This window comes from Myotis brandtii, unplaced genomic scaffold, assembly GCF_000412655.1.
Source record: "Myotis brandtii unplaced genomic scaffold, ASM41265v1 scaffold115, whole genome shotgun sequence".
Lineage (NCBI taxonomy): Eukaryota > Metazoa > Chordata > Mammalia > Chiroptera > Vespertilionidae > Myotis > Myotis brandtii.
This window is the reverse complement of record NW_005353967.1, coordinates 9,798,554-9,825,787: the sequence shown is the minus strand read 5'-3', so window position 1 is coordinate 9,825,787 and position 27,234 is coordinate 9,798,554. Positions and strand designations below refer to the sequence as shown.

General features: G+C 39.2%; 1 protein-coding gene across 1 annotated transcript; it reads right to left on the bottom strand.

Moving 5' to 3' along the window:
- Positions 1-7,265: 7,265 nt before the first annotated feature.
- On the bottom strand, positions 7,266-8,563 carry LOC102256841 (ubiquitin-like protein 7). The gene is made up of 2 exons (XM_014550521.1): positions 8,098-8,563; positions 7,266-7,843 (listed from the first exon to the last, which is right to left on the bottom strand). The coding sequence occupies exons 1-2, from the start codon at positions 8,547-8,549 to the stop codon at positions 7,375-7,377; spliced, it is 921 nt and encodes a 306-aa protein (XP_014406007.1). The 5' UTR covers positions 8,550-8,563; the 3' UTR covers positions 7,266-7,374.
- Between the last annotated feature and the right edge of the window lie 18,671 nt (positions 8,564-27,234).

Here is a 27,234-nt window from a genome sequence, read left to right as displayed (position 1 = left end):
AAATAAGCCAGTCAGAGAAAGATAAATATCACATGATCTCACTCATTTGTGGAATATAATGAACAACATAAACTGATGAACAAAAATAGGTCCAGAGACAGAGAAGCATTGAACATACTGTCAAATTTCAGAGGGAAGGCAGGAGAGGCGGGGGAAGTAAGAGATCAACCAACGGACTTGTTTTACATGCATATAATCATAACCAGTGGACACAGACACTAGGTGGGTGAGGGCATGTGCTGGGGGTTGGAGGTGGCTGGGGAGAGGTCAATGGGGGTAAAAGGAGACATGTATAACACTATATGTAATACTTTAAACAATAAAGAATTTTAAAAAGGAGTCTATTATGCTCTATGTGCATTTTCAGAGCTTCTTAAACATATCAGGATGGCTATGACCCAGCTATCCTACCCAGTGCAAAGTAGAACAGAAATCTACGACTTGCCCACAGGCAGCCAATCTCTCCAGGGCCAGTAGCATCTGAAGTAAATTGACATGACAGATTTACCCAAAAGAGTCAAAGGTGTCTTACTCACTGTAAGGACAGAAAAAAGAAAAGAAAAGAAAAAAAAAGGCCTTTCTTTTTCTTTGTTGTAGCCATCCAAAACTTATGAGAGGCATCTGATAATTAAATGCCAAAATTGTTAGCTCCTCTGGTTCAAACAGCCCCTCTGTTCAAACTACAAGACAAGTTACTCTCAAGGCTACATTTCTGCATATATACCCCTCTTCCCTGTTACTTTTACAACTCAGGGGTTATTAGTAGAAAGTTCCCTTCTCCCCTCCCGTTCAAACAATCCTCTTTTGAACACTTCATAATTTTTACTCTAAGAATGTTTCACAGACTTTGGAAAAATGTTGATAAGATACCTCCGAGGACTTCTGTCCCTGCCCAGACTGTCTCTTGAAGAAGGAACAAAGACAACCCCCCGGTGTTCTGCTCAATTTTAGCCCCCAAGTCCTCCTCCCTTCCTGTCACCTAGCAACAGCAGCCTATGCTTTAAAAGGGGGAGCCGCTTTTGTTCTTTACCCTTGTATTGATTAGCAATGAACCAGCCTTTCCCTTCCAGAAAGGTGAAAATAAACTTTCTCTCTACATCTATCTCTACTCTCAGTTGTGAATTCCTTCACAGCCCAAGTCACCAGCCAAAACCCTAACACTCACCCAGTAACATCCCTTATGTAGATGGTTTTGATGTACAAAATGTAGAGGTAATCAGAAGTTGGTGACAGCTGACATAACCCAAATACATACCTAGAGAGGTCAGTACACAGGAATCAGTGGCAATGGAAGCCACAAGTAAACCAGAGGCCATGAAAGAGAGTATTTCATTAGTAGATACAACTTGAAGAGTCTCTGATCATTAAGGCCTGAAGCTGTTTAATTGATACAGTATATTTAGTATTAAAATGATGAGCAGCAGGACCGAGTGAGCATAGTTGATAAACAGCCTAACTACTATATTGAAACACATGTCCCAGCCTGAGAAGAATACGAGGAGGAATATGATGTCTATATGATTATTAAGATAGAAAGGAGAGTTAGTAATGAAGGGAATACATGGACTTCTCCCTCAGGACAGAGCACATCTTTCCTCTAGAATTGTGTGTTTACACAACTGCAAGAACAGTAAAGGACAATGAAATGGTCAACTGACCACACCAGCTTCTTCCATCCGCACAAGGCCAATTGACAAATCATTCGCAAAATGTCTCAAGAAGCATTTAATTAAGGGGATAATGGCTGTTTCTGTCAGCTTTGGCTATAATTATTCTTTATTTCCTTAACATAAACAAATTAGCTTTAATAGTATGTCAGATGGTGTTTTCAATCTCCACAGGACTTCTATTTAATCAGCAACTGGAAAGCCTACAAATCAAAACTGTCCAGAAAACATGCTCTCAACCCCGTGCATCTTCCTCTCTAGTGCTCTCCTGGCCCCTAAATAACTATTACTTTCTTTACACTGGGGCTATTTTTTCCCTTTGTCCTTAAAGGGGCAACTTTACTTTCTAAAAGTAGATAAAACATGGTGTCAAGCATGTGGTAGAACTCCAGGATACTAGTATAATTTTGAAAATTTTATGCAAGTCTTAGAAAATTATTACGTTAAAGGTAACATTGTTCAATTGCTTCATGCAATTGAAAGACAAGACACATTTTGGAATTTGAAAATATTTTCTCCCTATCAATTAGTTTAAAATGATGTGTTACTACTGGGATCTAAACATAATTAATGGGGACATCATACCTGTCTACAATTTCTTTTACATCCTTAAGTCTTACATGTTTGTACTTTCCTGAGCCACTGTGCACACAATGCTCTCGCTTCATGTTCTATTCTTCTTTTCTTTTTCTCTTTCACTTAGTTTCTAGTTATCCCTCATGTATCAACTTGAACATCACTTCCAATACAAAGCAATCACTAGATACACTGGCCAAATTATAAGTCCTATAAGTGGACTTTAACATCCTGCACTCTCCCTATCATACCTGGTATCAGATTTTATTATAATGACTTTCCTGACAGAACGTAAGCTCTGTAATAGCAGGGATCATGTGTAACATTCACTGTCAACTGCAAATACAGCATTGTGCCGGGCGCTTAGCAGACATTCAGTATTTGATAAGTGGGTGAATGAATAAATGAATGAATGAGGACTATATTCTCACTACGAAGCAAGTGAAGAACACATGAGCCAGCATATTTTTGTACTTGTAGAAGCTGTTCCTCAAGAGTAAACTCACCAGCATTTGGTGTCCACGTCCTTTTGCATAGAGGGATCGCAAGGTGGGCGAAGAGCCCATGCCCCTGAGAACACTGCCTCCTCCTGAAAGGCAAATAAAAAGGAAGCAAAGGATGACCACTGTGTCCTTCACAGCCCAGATTCAGATTGTATTGGAACTTCTTCTTCAAAGTCTACTTAGTCTACCAGATGGGCCTCTCTGCAGAAAACAACTATAAAACCCAGATATCATACAAAAAGCAACTATCTGAAGATACTAGAGAATGAGCAGAACAGAGACTGGTGGAAAGTACATACTCTCTTGGGGTGGGGAAGATGGTTTGCTCCACAAGCATGTTCCCACCTTTTCTGGCCTTTAACCAGGGACTGAGTGCAGGATCATGGTGTACCCAGTGGTAAGAAGGCCTCACGTGGGGAAACTGGTACTCTTTCTGGTGTGGGGCCCAGCAAGGTGAAGGCAGACAATGTCAAACATTGAGTAAATCCTGGGAGTTCTGATGTGATAAAAATCACAGAGGGATCCCCTAAGTCTTCTATCTGTATCTCCAAATGCCCTTGAACATGCTCAAAACAGAACAGACTCAAAGCAGCTGAACTAAAGACAAAAGATCTGAATCAAGACCAGATCTGGTACCCAATGCAGCAGAGCCTATAGTTCAGTGGTTCTCAACCTTCTGGCCCTTTAAATACAGTTCCTCATGTTGTGACCCAACCATAAAATTATTTTTTCATTGCTACTTCATAACTGTAATGTTGCTACTGTTATGAATCGTAATGTAAATATCTGATATGCAGGATGGTCTTAGGCGACCCCTGTGAAAGGGTCGTTCAACGGCCAAAGGGGCCACGACCCACAGGTTGAGAACCGCTGTTATAGTTCAAATCTAGCCAAACCAATTACCTGCTGAGAAAGAAAATAACACAGAAAAAAAATAACAGAATCAAAAATCTCTACAACTTAACATTTATAATATTATATTATCTTGACTATAATCCAGAATTATCCAACATAAGGAAATCCAAGAAAATTGAATGTATTGTCAGGGTAGAAGAAAATCAATCAACATTGATCCAGAGATAAATGAATACTGTATCTAAAACACAATGATTTTAAAATAATTAAATTTGTATAATTATCACTAGTAAGTAAAAAAAAAAACTTTTTGGTCAATGAAAATATCAGCAAAGAAATAGGAAATTGTCCAGGCAAAGAAGAGAGAGATGAAAGATTGAGAAAAAACAAAAACAGAGTCTCAGGAACTGATTAGATGATATCAAATAGTCTAAAATACATGTCATTGAAGTACCAGAAGGAGAACAGAGAAAGAACAGGGCAGAAAAATATTTGGAAACAAAAATAACAGTTAAAAATTTCCCAATTTAATGAGATATAAAAATTTTCAAAGAAGATATTAAATAAACATAAGCAGAATGAGCACAAAGAACATGTGATGAAGCTCATCATAGTCAAAATTATGAAAGCCAAAGACAGGAAGCAACTATTGAAAACAATAAGAAAAATATATAAATATATTACATACAGGGACCACTGATCCAATGAATGGCTGATTTCTCATCGGAAACCCGAAGAGTGAGAAAAATCTCTTTATAGTGCTGGAAATTATATTTTTTAAAATGTCAAACTAGGGTTTCAGAATATATTTTTCCTAGAGAGTCAGGATATGTTCCTTCAAGAATGAAGGCAAATTAAAGATATTTTCAGATGATACTCATTCAGACAACCCATTGCCAGTATAATGGCATGATAAGAAATGCTAAAGGAAACTCTTCAAGATATAGGAAAATGATATTGGATGGATATTTGAATCCTCTTAACATAATAAAAAGCAAGAATTGAATTCTGCCAGCAACACGAATAAACAAGGAAGTGCATCTCCTAGCATCCCTTTGATTTCTGGATACAGACTGAAATAATACATGAGTGTTGTTTCAGACTGCCAGTTTATGGTAATTTGTTACGGCAACAATAGAAAACTAATAGAGGGACTCTTGGATAACTATTAACCTCTCCTATTTTTTGAATGAAAAAATTCTGCAGTGAAATTGACACCACTTTTCAAAGGGTCCCTGGCAGAACCGAGCCCCTGTTTCCTACCACAGTAACCAGCCATGTGATGCTACTTGAGATAGGCTTTCCCTCCTTTCCTGATTCTCCTTCCCTGTCCCCCAACTCTGGGTGTCTGGGATCACATTCTAAAGTAATCTACCTGCAAACTAGACTTCAGCTCAGGTTGTACTTTATGGGGGACCCTCAGGTTCGGATTCGTGGTTGTCAGCATTTTGGAAAACCCTAACTTAACTCTGGTGCCGTGTCACATATAGAAATTTTTTGATATTTGCAACCATAGTAAAACAAAGACTTATATTTTTGATATTTATTTTATATATTTAAATGCCATTTAACAAAGAAAAATCAACCAAAAAAATGAGTTCGCGTGTCACCTCTGACACGCATGTCATAGGTTCGCCATCACTGCTCTAACCCATGGTAGTTTGGGACAACTTACAGGTGAAAATGAAGCACTGGCTTATGAGGTAGGGATACTACTTGAATGCATTGGGGTCAAAGAAAATTATATGCTGTACAGGATTGGCTCCCTTTGGCTAATTGCTTTTAGAATCTTTTAAAAAGGCAAAAGATAGATTTGGGTTATTCAACTCAATTCGAGGCATACTGTGAGAGTCAGAAAGCCTCATTGGCAGCATGTAAGACTGTCTGTACGTCCAAGAGTGGTGAAAATCAGACTCCGGCTTCAGTGGTCCTGATAGCACACCTACAAGGAGACTGAACCCACTGCCTCAGCTGGACTCCTTCAAAACCAGGGTCCTATCGAGAAAGAGTGGGACACTAATACATGGGACTCCCAGGCCAGTAGCAGATCCTCCTTCTTGACCTAGAACAAGCTTCCCCAGGCTGGACACCGTGCGGACCTCACCTGAGGCCAGTGCCTCACATGATGATGTCTTTTCCATCTGCATTTGCAGAACAGCTGGCTCTAACATGAGTTTACCTCTCAGTTTTTGAAAACTGCGGCAGCAGCTAGTACAGTTCAACATTCAGAATTTGTATGAACCTAAGAACATAGACCTTAGAAAAAGAGTTTTGTTTCATGGAGAGAAATGTGCAGGGAGAAATAGAAAAGAAAGAAATACATATATTAAAAAATCTAGGTACTAGAATAATAATTTAAAATCAATTATGTATAATTTAAAAGCAATTATGTAAAACAATGTTATTTCTTCATAAACATCAGTGTTTAGTTCTTACAAGTATTTCTTTAGTCTAAAAATGCTATTTGATTTTTGTGAGTACTTTCTATATGAGAACGATATTGGAATAGTGAACGTGAGGCAAAAAACAAAACAACAGGAAATCAGTTTGGGTTTGTTTACATTGCTAAAGTAGGTTAAGGTGAGGGGAGAATTTTTTTTTTTATTGAGAGAAGATATTAGTTTAATAGGTAGTATTCCAAATGTTTGTGGTCGATTCAGGCTCTAGGTATTTTAAACAAAGGCTTGAACTCACTCCTTTGGAGATAAGTATGCTAGTCACTACCAGATATAGTAATATTGTGGAGTTGGCACAGAGTTGTTGCTCCAGGCATCAAATAGTGATTTAGTTTCACTCAGAGACCTGGCCCCTAAGTCAATTGAACAAATGTAGCAACTAAACCTTGGTAATTCTCATGTCAACAACAGTAACGAGTAGGTGTTACTGAATGCAGTATGGAAATATGTAAATAAATAGGTAATATGTCCATGTGTGAGAAATATGGTATAAAGAAATGAAAGACTGTGGAGCCAGAGAAAATTAGGTTCAAGTTCTAGCCTTCATTTACAAGTTATATGAACTTTGGTGAGTCACTTTTTCTGAACTCAAGCTTTCTATGCTAAAGCATTGACATAAAAATGCATAACTCAGAAGGTTAAACTATATAGCACACATACAAAGAGCTAATATATATTAAATAATAAAAAGCTAAACTACTGCCAACTCAGAAAACATTTCACAAAAATATAATAGAAAGTTGTATTACTATCCTGGCCAGGTCGTTCAGTCTCTCTCTCTCTCTCTCTCTCTCTCTCTCAAAAATAATTAAAAGACACGTTATTACTGAAAAAAACATTAAGCCAGAATATGATGTTCATCAATCTGTCCGTATGCCAAGAGATTGCAAAGACAGAAAGAAATCTTACCCTTTTATATAGCCAAGCAGATATAACCTATTACACATGTTCTCAAGATGAACAATCACCAGCCCTCAAGTAAGAGGACTGGACAGCGCCAGTTGTCATGCACAGTTCATCTTAATGCACCTGTCAATAGGGGTGGTCATCTATGTTTGCCAATTAGCTTTAGCCAAAGGAAAAATAAACTTCTCATATCTTTATGACAGGAGGTAGTTTGGTAACTTGTAGCAATAGATGTACTAAAATTAGACTTTGACCCTCCCACAGAGACTGGAAGATAAGACACTGTCTTTATTGATGATTACTTTTTTTTTTCAACCATCAGGTGTATTAAGGAAAGGAGAGATGGGGCGCTTCCAGGAGTGCCTCCCATGGACAGCCACCTTGGTAGTTTGTTGGGGGTTAAGGAGGAGTTCATGGGGCTCCTCCGGCAAAGATGAGTTCCAGAGCTGCTTGGATGTCCCCCCCAGTGGCCTGTAGGGCCCGCAGGCTCAGTTCATCGTCCTGAATGCCCATGTCACGCAGCTGCTGCAGCTGGGGCTGCCACTGGCTCTGAAGGCTGGGCTGCCCAGAGGCCTGCAGGGCATGCTGCAGGGCTTGGCTGAAGAGGTCATTGGTGATGGGAGTCCCTGACTGGACACCAGAGGACAGTGGTGAGGTCCCCAAGGAATGGCTCTGGGTGCCAGGAGTCGGTGTATGAGAGCTGCTCTCTGCAGTGCTGGTCAGGGCCAGGGCAGTGGCCAGCTCGCTCTGGGTGATGGGCCGGGGTCCGGCAGCTCCACTGTACCCCAAGGACGCTGGGCGGGAGCTGGGTGTGCTGCTTTCCAAGAATGAGGCCCAGGAGAAACCATATGCGGATCCTTTGGCTGTAATCATATTCATTCTGTGAGGCCAATATCAGGAGAGGTTGTATCATTTTCATTAGATGGAAATCAACAATACCTAGCTGATACAGCCTCTTTGGGGGAAGATGGGGGTTGGAGGGGACTCTACTGAGACCCACACACGGCAAAAACTTCTCAAGGAACTCTTTGTAGCCATGGCAACGGGCTCCCAGCTCCCACTCTACACCACTCTCCAACATTCACATTCTCTCTTGCAGGCCTGGCAAGAGTCTTAGGCAGGGGGCTGTACTACAAACTCACCGCCTCCCTGTAGGAAGAGCTGCTGTGCAAGGCAGTGTGCAGCACCCGGAACTCCCGCAGGGCAGCCACTTTGTCCACAGGTTCTGGTTTCTGATCAGGCTCTGGCCAGGACTTGCGAAGAACATGGACTGTGGACCCAGGTTGAATGCCATAGAAGTCAAGGGTCTGGTCATCTTTTAGCTTCCGGCCACAGTAGATCAGATCAATCAGCTCAGGGTCTGGAACTGACTCCTGGAGTTTGCCAGCAATAAGCTGCTTCAGAAATGAAATACTATAACCCCCAAGTGAGTATTCTCCCAGCTCTGTCTCTGGCAACCGAAGAATAGACTTTGTGGCAAGTGGCTGGTCAGCCAGTTTCACCGCCAGGTGCCAATCTGAGAGAGACATCCTCTCTCTTTCACGCTCTCTCTTTCTCCCCGTCCCGCGGAAAGAACCTGGCCGCATGGCCGCCGGTGTAAACACTCCGATGATTACTTTTTTAAGAAATGGCTCCCAGATCCTTGAGAAAGACATTCCTGGGTCATAAAGATGGCAAGAAGCTTATTTAGCTTTTAAAAAGATTTACATACAGTTACAAATTTTCTAAAGTATATGTTCTAAGAAAAAGGAATTTTCAACAGGAAAGAATTAAGTCTCTTTTTTTATTGTATTTGACCTTCCTTAGATATAGCACAATGCCTGCTACATAGTAGATATTCAGTAATTGGCTATGTTTATTATTTATTTATATGAATCTTAACTATATTACATATAAAATAGGCATGTTTTCACTTTCTATCCAAATTAACATAAGTACGTTAAGTCTCCAAATGTTTCTTCAATCCTATTGAGAAGCAATTTTAAAAAAGAAATGATAGGCTCACAATATTACAATTCATTCATGCAATAAAATCACTCCAGATTAATACCAGAACAAAAACACTAAAGCAGAAATTTTCCTACAACAATTTTAAAGACCCAAACATTGAACTACAGAGGTTGAAGCATACCCAGTGACTCCATCAGAAGATTAAATAGCCAAAAAAATATATTTCTTTGCAATTTGCCACTCAACTAAGACTATTAGGTAGAACCTATCAGCATTCGATGACTCTGTGGGGGTATATTGGGTTTCTGTTCCCTTCCAGTGCTGGGACTAAAATCCTAGGGGTACACTCTCCTGATTTCTCTGCCATGGTGCCCAACCCATACCTTCCAGGGTCACAGACATTATCTAACCCAGGGGTCCTCAAACTATGGCCCGCGGGCCACATGCAAATACAAATACTGTATTTGTTCCTGTTTTGTTTTTTTACTTCAAAATAAGATATGTGCAGTGTGCATAGGAATTTGTTCATAGTTTTTTTTTAAACTATAGTCCGGCCCTTCAACGGTCTGAGGGACAGTGAACTGGCCCCCTGTTTAAAAAGTTTGAGGACCCCTGATCTAACCAAATGGTAGCTCTGCATGGATGGTGCCCAGAGCTTTACTCTGCTTCACTAGTATTTTTGTTTTCCCAAAGGTGGCTTGCTGCTCCAATCCCCAGTCCCTTATGTGCTATTTCTTTACCAGGGGATATAAGGAACTAAGTCACTGTGCTAGGTGGGGAAGAAAAGTCCACCAATAACCTTAAATCTCTATAAAGGCATGTATCTCTTCATGTTCTTAGAAATTCAATCGGCTTGCATTTTATCAAGCATTCCATTATTTTCACAGTGCAGCAGACTGATTAGTTACCAGTTGGTGTTTCCTTTCAGCACTGGTTTGATTACTCTAACCAGGAGACAGAACTCACCGGCAGAGGTTTGCAGAGTTTGACCTTGTAGGATATCAAAGCCCCACAGGTTCTCTGGTATTGGAGAGGTAAAAACCTCATATTCTCAAAGGGGCCTATGCCCAATTTGCAGGGTCAAAAGGAACTTCCTGCCCACAACCATCTGCCCTCCATAACCATCAGTGGCACTGAGGGAACCAGAAAACTTTGGAGAGTTACCACGTATCAGAGCACATTCAGCTCCACTGTCAACCAGAGCCGTCACCTTTAGTTGATTCCAGGGGGACCAGTTAAAGCGAGCGCACCATGAGGCCGCCAACTGCCTCCAAGGGCACACACCTGGGGGCAATCTTTGTTTGCATTCTATATTGGGGCTTGGAAAGCACCCATCCCTGATAGGCCTGGGCTTCAGGGATGGGAGGTGCAGGTGGGGCAGGTCTGAACTATTGTTCAGGCGTTAAGGCTTTCCCCAGGCCAACCAACACAGCACTGGGTGGTCAGTCTATATTTAGGTGGGGTCCTGTCAAACCACATTTGTTTTAGCACTGGGTGGTCAGTCTATATTTAGGTGGGGTCCTGGTAACAATGAAGTCAAACCACATTTGTTTCAGGGTTATGCTTACTGCACCTTACAGCCAATTGGCATAGCCTTTTGGCTTTTCCAGTTCCCTATCTGTGTTGGGTTTTTTCCCATAGTTTGTACCAACTCCACAGATTTGTCAGTTTCCCCCAAATCAGCAATGGATTGCCTATCTCACGATTGGGCTCAGCCTAGATATCAGCGTCCCACACAGATATCCCACACTGGGGGGAGGAGACGGACTGGGATATCTTGGCTTTTATTCTTGCTGTGAATGCAGCCCCAGCAGGGCTTTTAAAGACAGGGTGTAAGTGGCCTGTCTCATTATAAAGTCCCTAAAAATGTGTGGTACCTCCTCTATAGATTTCCAGGGTCCCACATTGGCAGGGAGCTCTCCCATCATTGGGCCAAGTCTCCCTGCAGGCCAGAATAATCCAATCAATAAGGAAATACTACCTTTAACAACATCACATCCCCCCTAATCAGGTGTTGCTGGAGGTCTGAGTGTGTGGTGATGTTGCTTATTTTCTCTGTCTCTTGCTGGAGAAATGCCATCACCCCTGTATCCCATAGCCACGTAACCATGCCTAGATACTTTCCCTGGCCTTTTATTGGGTCTTTGCAGTTATATCAATAAACTCAGCAGGAATATAGTCTTTATCATGACCATTTCCTGAACTAGGGGCTACCTGCTAACTGGGGTTGCTGTTACTGTGTTTTTATTTTCCTTTGTATCAGGGGTCAAAACACAGACATTTCACTAGATTCAGTGTCAATCACAACACCCTCCTGTTAGCTCTCCTTATTCTACCAGGGTTTCCACTTCTTAGCATCCCATCCAGCTCCTGTCACAAAAACTCAGACCTTAATCCCACAACAGCTTTTGTCCTCCTCGCTTTGCAAAATGGCACGTTAAGGTCTCCAAATTATTATCCTGAAACTAGCATTTCCTTCTCTAACCTCAGCTCTTCTTCCAACTTTCTAACTCAAACTGCAGCCTCAAATTAGGCCTCAGGTGGCCAGCCCAGCTGCCCACAGTAGAGACCAGCCACTGCAGCAGCCATTCTTTCCCCTCTTTTGCCGCAGTATGCTATGCACAGTGCCTCAAACAAGCGCATTAGGCATTTCGTGGGGTGGGGGTGGGGGGCGCCCCATGCTCACATGGTAGTCCATAAGCACCTAACGCACCAGCCACCCCTCCCCAATGACCAACCTGGGACTTCACCCAAAGATACCTCTTTCCCAAGACCCCTTATTTTGGTGTCCTAACTCCACCCAATGTTGGGTTGCACCCCTCAGGAATTCCCCGGGTGAAATCTGAGCCTGGCCCCCATACATAGTGACCAAGGAAAGACTGAAAGAGGCAGGCCCCTGCAAGTAGGTAGATGGCAGACTTTACAAATAAACAAACTTACATAGGAGGCTTCTCTCGGAGAGACGCAAACTGAGTAGCTCATAGCTCCACCCTCTGGAACCTTGTTTATATAGAGGCCTTAATTGGGCTCAGTCACGTATTCAGTCCAGGTGGTCTCAGTGACACCTTACTCTCTCAAGGCTGCATCCTTACAAATGGCTCCCACTGTGGGAATGGTGGGCAGACATACATTCTAAGGACGGGGTGAGGAGCCTCTAATGGCCTGGGTCCAGCTAGGGGACAACTGGCCATCATGTCCTCTAGATTGCCTCCTCCAACAATCCGTGCACCAGCCCTCTAGTATCTCCATAACAAGCTATGGACGGACTGGGGCAAATCTCTTTGAGATAAGTCTCCAACAATCTACATAAAAGTAAATTTTACACTGCAAAGGGGAAGAATTAAATGTAATAAAACTGAGTAACAAATTAGATGATACATATAACTTGAAAACTAGCACACCGGTTCTTTTGTTTAAATAGGCTTTATGGATTTGCTGAGCATCCCAGCACCCAATAAGGCATTGCTCCTTTGGGAAGGGGCGGGGAGGGAAAGCCACCTTGAACCTTGAACAACTAACTTAAAAATGAACTTTGGAAAAGACATCCAATTCTTTTCTGATCATTGAAGCTTCCCCGGGCCTGCAGCACCCAGTTCCCTGTTCATATGTTTATGCCATTTTAATAACCCATAGCTGTTAAAAAGGAACTTAATTATTGTATTGAGAGATAACTCTGACTAAACATATGGATAATAAAATATGATTTAAAATACGCCTCTCCTATGCTATTCCTTAAAGGAGTTTTTCAAAGTGCAGCTCCCAAACCAGCAGCAGCAACAGCAGCATCACCTGGAAAGTTGTTAGCAATGGAAATTCCAGGGCTCCACTCAAGATCTACTAAATTAAAAACTCTGGGGGAACTCAGCAGTCTGGGTTTTAACAAGCCTTCCAGGTGATTCTGATAAACACTCAAATTTGAGAACTGCTGGCCTAGAGGTCTCCTCCAAGAAGCAGCTACTAGAATTTATTAACGGGTCTGTAAAGCACAGATGGCCAAACAATATTGTTTTCTACTGTGTGCCTAGAGTACCTGTCATTTTAAGGAATTTGCAGTCCGCAGCCTCCTTTTAATTACTTTTGTCATGCCTCTAGCAAATTGTCAGACATCCAGCATGCAGTTTGCGGAGCTTCCAAAAGTGCTCGGCAATTGTCTTGCAAATGCTAACAACCTGACAATCAGGATGCCCTGCTCTCCCTGTCCGGATATTAAAATACAAATTCCCAGGCCCTGCTGCCACTGATTCTGACCTAACAGAACTGAGAAAAGGCCTTGAGATCAGTATTTGTAAACCCCCACAGCATGTGCACACACACAGGCATACACACACACAAACCTACACATGCCCACACACCTCTCCACCTAATATGTAGGCAGGGTTTAATAGCACTGCTCTTTAAAACCACTACTCTATATATGCCCGACCAGCATGGCTCCGTGGTTGAGTGTGCTGACCTATGAACCAAGAGGTCACGGTTCAGTTCCCAGTCAGGGCACATGCTCGGGTTGCAGGTTCGATCCCCAGTGTGGGACATGCAGGAAGCAGCCAATCAATAATTCTCTCTCATCATTGATGTTTCTATCTCTCTCCCTTCCTCTCTGAAATCAGTAAAAATATATTTTAAAACCACTGCTATATATAGATCAAAGGATCCAAATAGATCTTCAATTGGTGATCTGTATGAGGAAGATTTAAACATTTCTGATGCTGGGTGCCCATGCTGTGCTGCTTCCTAGCCCACCTCCACTTCACTTTCCAAGACTAACTAGATGGGGACAAAAAGGAAAAAAAATGGAAGTAAGAGCATAAAGCTCCATGCCACCATGTCTTGTTTTCATAACTCTTGTAAATGAGTCTACACTCCAAGAAAACATCAAACATGAGTCATTACCAAGAACCAGAGTTCATTGGTATAGGGACTGTGGAAGACTGGGGACCACACAGAATAGCATCTCACCAGAAGACTTTTGAGGCTTGTGCTCCCTGTTCCTTGCATGACAACTTTTCTGTTGCTAAGAGCAGCCCACATTTGGGATCACCTCCAGGAATGCTTCTCTATTTGAAGGGAGAGTGTCCAGTCTTGCCAAATTCTACCATCTTCATCCCTTCCAAATGCTTGGAAATCTCCACAAGAAAGGACCTTCCCAGCATAGAAATCTGATCTTAGCCCAGGCCCCTCTCACCAGTAGACATATCTGCCCACTGAGATGGCAGTAGCTCTATTGTAGCATTACACAGTGCTACATCAATGTTGGCAATCATAGTCATGTTCAGAAAGCATCTGGAAACACATTCTGCCAAAGCTTTTGTTCTGCTTAGTCATAGACTCTGGGTACAATTCTATTTCCCAGAGAAGTAATCTAAATCATGCTTCCACTTTCCGTCACTGCTGCTCCTCCCATCACTATCTTTCTACCCACTACCCCACTAGTGTTCAGTAACCTTTGAAAACTCATCGCCCTGAAAAAATAATATTAAAGTTTAATGTAGAAGTACATGTGGCTTCGTATATATGCTTCATGGGGAAAATGAGTACACATTCACCCTCTCTCCTGAACATCTATTCCTCTTTCACAATGAGGCTCTGATTGGTCAGCATACAAAATAGGATTTTTTTTTTTACAATATAATTTTCTCTCTCATCTTGGAAAGAAAGAAATGTGTCTCTCTTCTCACAAAGTCTTTGCATCTAGGATGTAAAAGAAGAAGAGAAAGAGGGAAAAATATACTTGAATTACAGGAAAAAAAAAACAAGAGAAAGACAATAAAATTTCTTTAAAAAATAGAGACAGATGGAAGCAAGAAGGAAGAAGGCAGAGAGTTTCAAGAGAAAAAGAAAAAAGATATAAGATGTTTTAATAAATAAGAAGCACTAGGATCAAATAATTCAAAATTACAATAGAAGATCTCATGGTGGATGTGGGGTGAAGAGATGCTTCCTTAAATATCAATAACTGGGCTCAATGTGCTGAACACATTCATTGAAAGCAGGTCAAAAACAATGAAAATTAAATCAATTTTTTAAATGTGTTTTTTTATTGATTTTAGAGAGAGGAAGGCAGAGGGGTAAAGAGATAGAAACACTGAAGAGAGAGAAACATCAATTGGCTGCCTCCTGCATGACTCCCTGCATCACCAGGGATAAAGCCCACAACCCAGGCATGTGCCCTGACTGGGAATCCAATTGGCAACATCTTGGTTCATCGGTCAATGCTCAACCACTGAGCCACACCAGCCAGGCAAAACAACAATACTTTGAGCGTCCACAATGGGGAAGGCACTATCAATATGATATATTAGAAAAAAATCTATAATAATAAAAGTGGAGGAGCCGGGGCTGTGAGGGAAGCCCAGGTCCAGGTGCCAGAGAGAAGCCAGTGCTGGCAGCCAGGGAAAGGAAGGCCTACTCTTACACGAATTTCGTGCATCAGGCCTCTAGTATTTCTATAAAGAAAGAGATGTTCTGAAAGAAGGCCATGGAAGAGCTTCCCAAAAAAGGGAAGGAGAATGTAAAAGAGCAGTGATGGTGCTTCCCAACAGGCTTTAGGTCACATGCCTCCCCACAACCACACTGGTCATCACTCTAAGCCAGTGGTTCTCAACCTTCCTAAAGCCTCAACCCTTTAATACAGTTCCTCATGTTGTGGTGACCCCCAATTTCATTGTTACAAATTGAACATAATTAAAGCATAGTGATTAATCACAAAAACAATATGTAATTATATATGTGTTTTCCGATGGTCTTAGGTGACCCCTGTGAAAGGGTCATTTGACCCCCAAAGGGGTCGCGACCCACAAGGTTGAGAACCGCTGCTCTAAGCTGTGTGAGCAATGGCCCTATTATGATGATAGCAAAAGTCCCTGTACAAGCCTTCTCATTTGCCACCTGCCCATTCAAATTAGCAAGTTATCTCCCTTCACAATCATTCCTTATGGATATGTCACCGCAGTCTGCTCCCATTATAGCTTCTGGAATTCTCTTATTATCAAACCTCAAGAGAAAGGCAAGGCCAAATAGTGGTGACTAAGAGAAGCAGTGATATTGTGAGGCCCAGTGTGAATGAAGGTTTATCAAACTGAGACTTCCATCCATTTCTTATTTGCATTGCAACGCTTCCTGAGAGTTTGAATTCTAAACATATAACAAAATATCATTCATATTTCTTATGTCTAGGTCTTTTCAGCTTTTGAATTCATGAGAAGTAAAAATATTTTTTTCAAAACCAAGAAGCTGTACAGATGAGCACATTTACTAACAGGATATTACTAGCAGTATTATTGCAATAATCAGATCTTACTCTTATACAAACAATATCTCCACATGAGTAACTTTCAGCCATTCAGACACAATTTCTTTCTGAGTGTTCCATATTTAAGAAGAATTATATGTCACTGTTCTTCTCCTCAGGTTTGACAGAAGGAAAACTTGATAAGTTACAATGGACATAAGCAAGGGTGGGGTTTTTTTCCTCTTTTTTTTTCCAATTAGATCTGTTGACTATTTATCAGAAATTGACTTCAGATTATTCCCTATCATGGTTCAAAGACTCTTCTTCAAATGGCTTAGCTGGGCCACTGGCTTGGCATCAATTTTGACCTCTCTGTCTTTTAAATGGGTGGACCAGATGAAATTGATGATGATGGGGCTTGTGTAACTCAAGTTCTTGATCAGGGTAAAAGGCAGAGATGTTATCAGACCGATAATGTAAATAGTGCCATGAAATACAGGGAAGTCTGCATTTCACTCATTGGAAATGGGTCTTAAATATTTTCAACACACACATACACAAAATGGTAACTCTCTGAGGTAATGGATGTGTTAACTAACTTGATCTACATAAATATACATAGATATATACTAGTATAGATATAAATCTATAGATATTATTAAGCCATGAGAAAGAAAGAAATGTTGCCATTGGCAACAATATGGATGGACTATGGGGGCTTTATAACAGAAATAAGTCAGACAGAAAAAGACAAATACTGAATAATATCAATTATATGTAGAATCTAAAAAAGCCAAGCTCATAGAAACAGATTATTGAATGATGGAGATGGGAGAAATGGGGATAAATTTTCAGATATAAGTTAAGTTGTGGGGGATCTGATGGACAGCATGGTGGTTATAGTTTGCAATACTGTATTATAGTCTTGAAAGTTGCTAAGAGAGCAGATGTTAAATATCCTCACAGTGAAAAGAAATGGAAATTATGTGAGATAATGAAGACAGTAACTAACTCTACTGTGGCAATCGTTTCAAAAGTATTCATGTATCAAATCATCACAATGTACACCTTAAATTTATACAATGTTACATGACAATTATATCTCAATAATAAAATTGAAATAAATAAATAACACAGATTGCCAGGCCTCCAAAAAATAGGTATAATGAGAAAGGGGATAAGCCAATATGTTTAATTAAAAAGACAAATTGAATTGGAAAGCATAATGTTTATTATTGTAGAGGCATCTAAAGTAAGGTGATTCTGAAAACTTTGAAAGTGAAAGCATTGGAAGGTGGATCATTTTGAAAATAATTAACCGAAAGTACAGCATTTTCTGTATAAAAACAGAAACCAGTTTAGAAAGATTATAAAAAGGAGAAAAGATCAAAATTTATGCATTGGAAAATATACAATGAAAATGAGCCAAAAGCAAATTGAAAACTGGGTAAAGTTATTTCCAACACACATGATAAAAGGCACATTTTCTTAAAAGTCTTAAGAAAAGACTATAACTTAATAAGGAAAGAAATATTCAAGCAGATCATAGAAATGAAAATAAAAATAGATCTGAATACTTGAGAAGATGCTCAAGCTTATAACTCTGAATGTGTAAATTGCTTTGCAATGAGACGCTATCATTCACCCATTAGATTGACAAGGACAAAAGAATTATTGGGAAAAAGAATTATTGAGAAGCATAAAAATTTTGCTTTTAGTTCTTAAGTGTAAAACATAAAATTAATTTACTTTTTTCCAGAAATCACATTATTTATAATACTTCTATTTCTTAAGGTTTTTCAGGTGCTACAAGATCTGCAGAGGTCCAGGTTATCTTGCTTAAAACTTATTTTCATGTCAGTTAAATAAACATTATTTTGTGTTTTAATTTGCATGTTTCAGGTTATCATAATGTTATACTATATCTCAAATTTACAAACATGGGTCAAGATTTCAAAGGGGATTCATTGAAATTGTAGCATTATTACCTTAGTTCAGGGGTACAAAAAGTGAATTTCAATATACTGAGATGAGTAAAACTGTGATTATTGTAATTCCCTACAGGTTGCCATAAATGCACAAAAAGAACATGCAACTAGAAAATGATATGATGAATAACAGACAGTCTAATTCTTCTATTTTGCCCTTTTTTAATTTGGCGCTATCTGCATGAACATTATCAAGTAACATTATGAAGCCCCTGAAGTTTACACAGCATTCTAAGATAAAATACTGTGTGCCTTCATGAGAAAGCAAATTGATCTTTTTCCATATTGAGGACAAACTAATATTTTCCAATATCAAATTTGTTAATTTTGTGACAAACATAAAGAAACAAAAACACAGAAGCATCATTCAAAGTTGCACCCTTTCTAGAAAATGCAAATGCATGGTACCATGTTGTCAAGAAGATAGTGAAACTAAGCACAAAATTAATGATGACGATTGTGTGCAAAGGAAAGTAGAAAGAGCTATGTAGGCTTGTTTTTCAAAGGATGTGACACAATGTCAGTGGTATTCAATGTAAATGAGCAATGACTAGTCTGTTCATGGTGGCAGACACTAAACTTTATAACGTTACATATCCACTGACAAAGTGTATGAATCTGCCCCAGGTATATGTGATATTGAGATAAATAGATGATAGATGATAGATAGATAGATAGATAGATAGATAGATAGATAGATAATAAATAGAAAATATTTTTTCGTTACCTTCTTTTTTAAAATTTATTTATTTTTTGTTAATCCTCACCCGAAGATATTATTCCATTGATTTTTTAGAGAGTGGAAGGAAGGGGAAGAGACAGAGAGAGAGAAATATCCATGCAAGAGAGACACATCGATTGGTTGCCTCCAGCAAGTGCCCCAACCAAGGCAGGGGATTGAGCCTGCAACCGAGGTACCTGCCCTTGACCTGAATCGAACCTGAGACCCATGGGTCTGCCAGCTAATGTTCTATCCACTGAGCAAAACGGGGTAGGGCCTATTACCTCCTTAAAACTCTAACAAAACACATATTACATAAAGGACTTGATTCCAAAAAAAGTATTTTCGGAGCTGTGATGAAGGCTGGAAACGCATCAGCACTGAGGTGCAGAGTTGTATGTGCAGCCCCGAGAGAAGTCGCTGTGAAGGAAAGGTTGCACTTGAATGCGAGTTCACACAGCGCTTTATGCACAAAGAATGTTAGAAGATCAACCACATGCCTCCTAACCTTGATTCTTAGTGGAAGGACATAGGGAAAATTATGAATATATTTAAATGAAGATACTGTACCTTTTTTCAATCGGATATTTGAGGAAATATCCAATAATTGTAAGACTTAACTTTCATAGTGAAATACATTTTCTGTTCAGGTCAAAGATATAATTTACTGAGTACTTTCTAAGTACCAGGCATTCTATTTCTCTCATTTAATTCTCATTACTTTTCATTGTCTTATTTCATTGTCACCACAAACCCTGTGTGGTAGGTATCATTCCTATTTTTTCTTCATAGAAACGTGGTTTTATTTCGATAGAAACACGCTGAATACAAAGGGCTGAAATAAATGAGTAATTGTTAACATAAAATGATAAAATATTTTAATAAAAATTAATATTTTTTCTTGAACATTAACTATCCAGGCACCGAATAACTGCACAAATTAATAAGCATAACACAAATAAACCTATTTTTCTTGTTCTCCTAAAGCAAAATATTTCCTGTTGCACACACCAAACAAGTCAGTCCAACACTAATGACATGGCAATAGGCTGCTAAAATATTTGCTGCTAATATTAGTGGAGAAAATGGTGCACCTGCACGTAAGGCGCATAAGGAAAATGAATGCAACATGATTATAGTAATCAGTCATTAGCAAACATTGTAGTTTGTTATTAATAACTAGAGGCCTGATGCACGAAAATTCATGCAAGAATAGGCCTTCCTTCCCCCTGGCTGCCAGTACCGACTTCCCTCTGGCACCTGGGACCCAAGCTGGCTTCTCTCGGGCTGCCCGCAGGCACCTGGGACCCCGGTTGTCTTCCCTCCACCCCGGCTTTGTCAGGAAGGACATCCAGAATGATGCCTGGTCTAATTAGCATGTTACCATTTTTTTATTCTAGATTATGTATAACAGGATATTGTAAAAATTAAGTTATGACATTTTTTTAAGTTCTGAAACAAATTATATTTTTATTCCCTCCAGTTTCATTGAGATATAATTAACATATAGCATTGTATTAGTTTAAGGTGTACAACATAATGATTTGATTGCCACAATAAGTTTAGTTAATATCCATCATCTCACATAGTTACAATTTTTTTCTTCTTTTGATGAGGACTTTTAAGATCTCCTATCTTAGAAACTTTTTTAAAAAAATTTATTTTTAACAGGATATTGTAAAAATTAAGTTATGACATTTTTTTAAGTTCTGAAACAAATTATATTTTTATTCCCTCCAGTTTCATTGAGATATAATTAACATATAGCATTGTATTAGTTTAAGGTGTACAACATAATGATTTGATTGCCACAATAAGTTTAGTTAATATCCATCATCTCACATAGTTACAATTTTTTTCTTCTTTTGATGAGGACTTTTAAGATCTCCTATCTTAGAAACTTTTTTAAAAAAATTTATTTTCTATGTTCATAGCAGCACATTTACAATAGCTAAGATTTGGAAACAGCATAAATGCCCGTCAGCAGATGAGTGGATTAGAAAACTATGGTACATCTACACAGTGGAATACTACGCTGCTATAAAAAAGGAGTTTTTACCATTTGCAGCAGCACAGATGGAACTGGAGAGCATTATGCTAAGTGAAATAAGTCAGGCAGTGAAAGAAAAATACCAGATGATCTCACTCATTTATGGATAATAAAGAACATTAAAAAAAAAAAGAGACATATGTACTACTATTTGTAATACTTTAAACAATAAAGTATCATTCCTATTTTTAATAAGACAATAAAGACTTAGAAAAGTCAAATAACTTAGGACTTTAAAGATCTTTTTTGTTATATTTATTAAATTAACTAAATTCAGTATTCAATTTATTTTAGGATGAATATATCACAAAGGTTTTATAGTTAGAATACTTGAGGATATATAAGTAAAATATATAGAACTACAGATGAGACTAACAATTTCTTTTCTTGGATAGGTGATAAACAGATTACACAGAGAGAGATTCTGCTCCTTATAAAAATAAATATTATTCTCGGGTATATATTGAAATCTTTTTAAATTGACAATGTAAATCCAGTCAAAAGCAAATGTCATGAAAATTTCAAACAATTCATGCCAGGTACAGAATGTCTAGCACATCATAATTAATTTGAAAGGGAATGAAAAGGAGGCATTACAAACACTTCCTATATTTGGAACATTTAAAAGACATTTTAAATAATGATTGAGTCAATTAAAAAAGTATAATAGTGAATAAAATATATTTAGGTCTAAATGAGAACACAACTTGTATAAAATACAACCTAGAAATGTTGGGTTTTGATTCTTATACTAGGGAAAAAAAGATTGAAAATAAATAACCTAAAAGTCCAAATTAAGAAATCATAAAAAGAACAATTTAATCCATATGTAGTTGACTAAAGATGGTGACAGAACCTTTTCCACTCCTTCCACAAGGAGATGGGTGGTGTGGGCTCTATGTCCTATCTTTTCAAACTGGGCTGGTTCTTAATAACGTCTTGGATCATTAAAATAATGTGGAAATGAATATGTGCTACTTTCCAATCTTGGAACCGTGAGATGTCATGTAAGAAGTCCAACTACACCACTGGAGAGACCACACGAAGAGGCCTGCGGACCACGTGGACAGGAAGAAAGCCTCAGTGCACTCAGCATCCACCTGGCACTTGGAACCTCTAGGAAATACCAGCCACCACCTGAATACCAAGTGACCCCAGGCAACACCACAGGGAGAAGACGCAGAATACAGTCAAGCCCTCCCCAAATTCATGACCCACATTCTCAAACACAAATTAAATAATTGTGGAATCTTAAGCCACTAAAATTTAGGATGATTTTTTTTGTACAGAAATAAGTAATTGTAACAGAACTTGGTTCCTGGGAGTAAAGTGCCGCTATAACAAAAACCTAAAACTTGTGGCAATGACTTTAGGAACCAGCAGCAGGTGGAAGCTGGAAGAGCTTTGAGGTCACTGTCGAAGGAAGTTGGAAGGACACTGAGGGGACATCGGTGAAGACCGGAAGGCAGATTGGAAGAGGTACTAAACTCTAGACTAACTGTGTAGTCTAACATACCTTTTGCCCAATCACGTTTTCCTGAGTGACATTTTTCTCGCCCACCGTTCTCTTCACCCTGCCTGAGAAACCTACACTCTAGCTTTGCGAGTGGATGCGTTAGCCAGTTCTTCCCTTCAGATAGGTCTGGCTTCCTTGCCTGCTGTTAGCTAATATTGGGTTGAAACTCAAAAATGGCCACATAGCCTTACTAATGTCAATATATCCATCCTTAGTGTCAGCCTCATTCATCATGTTTCCAAAGAGACAGAAATTATTTGTACCCTACTGACCAGGAGGGAACTACGTGACTCTCCCCTGCCCCTCTTCATTCCTTCACTTGGTGGGGGAGGTGATTTGATAGGTAGGTAAATTCAAGGAGGGAACTCAACTCTTTCCTTCCAAATGCTCTCCTGCATGTCTTTCTGCCTGGAAGACTTCAGTGGGAATGCTATGTTATTCAAGGGAAGGTCTGCTATTGTGTACCTTATTTCTCTTTCCATTCTAAGCCAAATTCAAAACTCCTAAGATACATATGTACCTGTATCTTAGCTACAGCAACCTACTCACTTGATTGAACCTACAATTCACTCAATCACATTCTAGAGCAGACATTTTTAACCATGTAAGTTTAGGGAATCTTTGAGCATTTTAAAAATATATGCATAATCTTGTATTCATTGGTCTTTATTCTAGGAAAAGGTCAATAGATGTTTTCATCAGATTTTTCAAGAGCTCTATAACCTGATTCTGGCTAAGAACTACTGCTCTGGGGACATCCTGCTGAGCTCCTGTTTTCTATCTCCCCTTCCTCCTCGTTCTAATTAATTGCAGAAGGATACTTTCCTCATGGAAAGCATTATTTGACTACTGTTTTCTTTTAAGGATAATCATTTTCTAAGATTGATGTATCTCAAATTTATAATAACAGGAAGGCACAATAGTAAGAGTATTGTCCTCACAAAAGTTAAATATGGAAATGACCTACAACAGCCTGCAAGCCTGGAAACAGATGTGTTTCAAAATTCACACTTTTCAAATCTAGAGAGGTAATATGGTGCAAATGTTCTATATTATCCAATGTCTCCAACAAGGTCCGTAGCAGGATTCCTTGCTCAAATACATCAGTATTTCAGCAGAAAATCATGAATATTCACATTAACTGGGATAGAGATTAAAAATAGTATCACCTCAGGTCAGGTCAGGTTTTTGCTACAAAATGAGTTGTGAAATACAGTTGATCCTGGAACAACCCAGGTTTGAAGTGTGTGAGTCCACGTGGATATGTGGATTTTTTTTATAGTCAGCTCCCTATATTCCTGGGTTTCGCATCCATGGGTTCAGCAAACCACTGATTGAAAACAATATTTTCAACTCATGGTTGAAAATCTGTGGGAGGAGACAGCCAACTGTATGCATTTTTACATTGTTATACACCATTTTAGATAAGGGACTTGAGCATCCATGGATTTTGGTATCTGCAGGTTCCCTGAAACCAATCCCCCATAAATACCGAGGGCTGACTGAGTTCTGGGGGACTAAAAAGTTATACACAGATTTTTTTACTGCATAAGGATAGGTCCCTCCCAACCCCAGCATTGTTCAAGGATCAACTGCACTTCTTTTTCATTGGTTTCAGGGGAGTATGTGGTTAAAGAATTTCGAACCTATAACTCAACACCATCATTGCCTTCCTTCAATCTCCCCTTGTCTGATATTAAATAACTAGTTTCTTAAATATTTCCTTTAAAGTTTATTTATCTTTAATTATCTCCATGGCTGTTCTCTTGCAGCATAATCTGACAAACAATAGAATCTAGAACACTACATTATCATGTAATGGGGTCTGAATGGAAGATTACTTTTGACTGCCTAGGTCTGTGGTGATACCAAATAGTATCACAATCAATTGCATATAGATAGCTTCGGGGATAACACAGTTTACTTCTGCATTACTTTCTTAGAACTTGATTATTAATCCCTGATCTAAACTCTGGTCTCCGAACATCCACAAAAGTCATCTTGCTCTTATAGCCTTGGAAACAGGCCCAATGATCCTCTTATCCTACAACAAAATGAGCTGTTCAAAAACGGAACAGGCTGTCCTAGAGTATAATGAGCTCCTTTTTATTGGAAGCATTTAGGTGGAAGCTAGACAATATAGTGAATGTGCTCATAATAAACAAACAATAAAAGAAGTTAATTTAATCCTTGTGTGATTGCACATTTCATCTTACACAGAGTTCATAACTTATTTCACATGCTCAAAGTTATTAACTAAAACCCAGGCAACTGGAAATCTATGATCTCAATTCTTTTTGCCCACAGGGTGAATGAGCATCCTATTTGGACTCACAGGGTTCGCATGTCACAGAACTTCCCTTTGACAGAAGTGGTGTACACCCAGAATTCAAATCAGTTCATGAGGATGTAGTGCTAATTTGCTGTATCTCTAATGTACTTCTTAGAGTCTGTTGGAGAAAAAATGTATGTGTGTATATAGTAACTGGAGGGCAACACCAAGGACAACATGAGCACATGTAAAACAATAGGGTAAATTCCATAGGCAAGAATACAGAAAGAATTACAATAAAGAAAAGAAAATCAAGAAGCAAGGCACTCTGGTGAGTTGAAGTTTACTATGGCCTGGGCTATCTCAAGGCAAAAAAAAGTAAGGTGTTTATATTCAGGGAAATGACTTTTGATTTTTTTCACCCTTTCCTCCATTGAGTATTCTTGGGTCCTCAGTCCAAAACTCTTACTGGGTCTCAACTCTTCTTCAAAACTTGGTATCAGGAAAAATTCTGATCAGAATATTTTCTTATTGGTATTAGATTCTATTGAGGATCAAATAGCATTTAGTATAGTGCTAGACCCTTAGTAAACTTTAAATAAATGGTATTCATTGTTATCAGTAAAGCATTGCATTTCTGAGGGTATTATCAGGAGACAAAAAGTTGCAATATAATAGAAATGAGCTTAAATAATGTATTTTTTTAATTATAAAAAAGTTATGAAAGGACATAAATAACATGATATTAACTTTTAAACACATGTAAAATTACTATATGCTTAGAGACACATGGTGAAGATATATTGGTAAGAATACTCTCCCAATTAACAACCATGGTTTCCTTTGGGGAAAAAAGGGACTGGAACTGTGTCTGTAACATTTCATTAAAAAACAACCTGTCATCCAATGTACCGAAAGGTCACCTGTTCAATTCCCGGTCAGGGCACATGCCCAGGCTGTGAGTTAGATCCTGGTCAGGGTGCATATGGGAGGCAGCCAATCAATGTTTCTCTCTCACATCAATGTTTCTTACTTTTTCTTTCCCTCAGCCTCTCTCTAAAATCAAATTTTAAAAAAACACATAAAAAACAAGATAGGCAGAACAATTTAAATACATAGAAAAGTATAATGAAGTAAAATAAATAAATTCATAAGCTCCCTCTCAATAAACATTGCCAATATTTTAGTTATACCTCTTTTAACTAGTCATATTTTATCCTATATAGTTGGAATCATTTTATGAGAAGTTTTACAACCTTCTTTAAGCATTTTCACATTATTTCTTTTAAAACTATTCTATTATATTTTTAAACTAGAGGCCTGGTGCACAAAATTTGTGCACTGGGGGGAAGGGTGTCCCTCAGCCCAGCCTGCACCCTCTCCAATCTGGGACCCCTTAAAGGCTGACTACCTATTTAGGCCTGATCCCACGAGGATTGGGCCTAAATGGGCAGTCGGACATCCCTCTCACAATCCAGGACTGTTGGCTCCCAACTGCTCGCTTACCTGCCTGCCTGATTGTCCCTAACTGCTTCTGCCTGCCAGCCTGATCGACACCTAACCACTCCCCTGCCAGCCTGATCGACACCTAACTGCTCCCCTGCCGGCCCGATCACCCCCAACTGCCCTCACCTGCAGGCCTGGTCACTCCTAAGTGCCCTCTCCTGTAGGCCTGGTCCCCCCCAACTGCCCTCCCCTGCTGGCCTGATCTCCCACAACTGCCCTCCCCTGCTGGCCATCTTGTGGTGGCCATCTTATGAGCAGATGAGGGCAGCTGTCTTGTGGGAGGATGTCATGTTCAATTTGCATATTACCTCTTTATTATATAGGATTACAAAACTAAAATGTTCTTATAGGAAAAAGTAAAATAATGTGAATATATAGAAAGAAAAAATAATCTTCTGTATACCTCACCCACTTCAATACCACCCTCTTTGCTTATTCAATGTTAACATGTTATCATGTGTGTATATACAACACACACACACACACACATACACACCTTTTTCAGTCTTTCTCTATGCTCATTAAAATGTAAATACCCATATAGAGAATTTTTTACAGAAATATAGAATTTGTTTTTTTTTGTGTGTTTTTTTAATAATTAAATCTTTATTGTTCAGATTATTAAATTTGTTCCTCTTTTTTCCCCCCATAACTCCCCTCCTCCCAGTTCCCACCCCATCCTCCGCCCTCACTCCCCACCCACTGTCCTCATCCATAGGTGCATGATTTTTGTCCAGTCTCTTTCCGCATCTCCCACACCCCTTTCCCCCCCAAGCATAGTTAGTCCATTCCCTTTCTATGTCCTGATTATAGAATTTGTTTTATTTTATTCATTCAATAAATGTATTCGGCAGTTCTTAATTAAGCATATTATTTGTTCCAGTCTATGAAGATACAGCTGTGTACAAGACAGCACAAAATTCACTAACATATTAAATATGTCCCTGACTTATTAGAATGTTACTTTCACATTGTTTCCCCAAAACAGTGACAATAGAACCATGTTTAAGCCATTTTGTTATTTAATGAGGAGAATTTTA

Coding starts and splice junctions, on each gene's coding strand:
- LOC102256841 (XM_014550521.1), bottom strand. CDS start 8,549: ATGCGGCCAGGTTCTTTCCGCGGGACGGGGAGAAAGAGAGAGCGTGAA. Junction 7,844..8,097: donor TACAGGGAGGCGGTGAGTTT/GTAGTACAGCCC, acceptor TTGGCCTCACAG/AATGAATATGATTACAGCCA.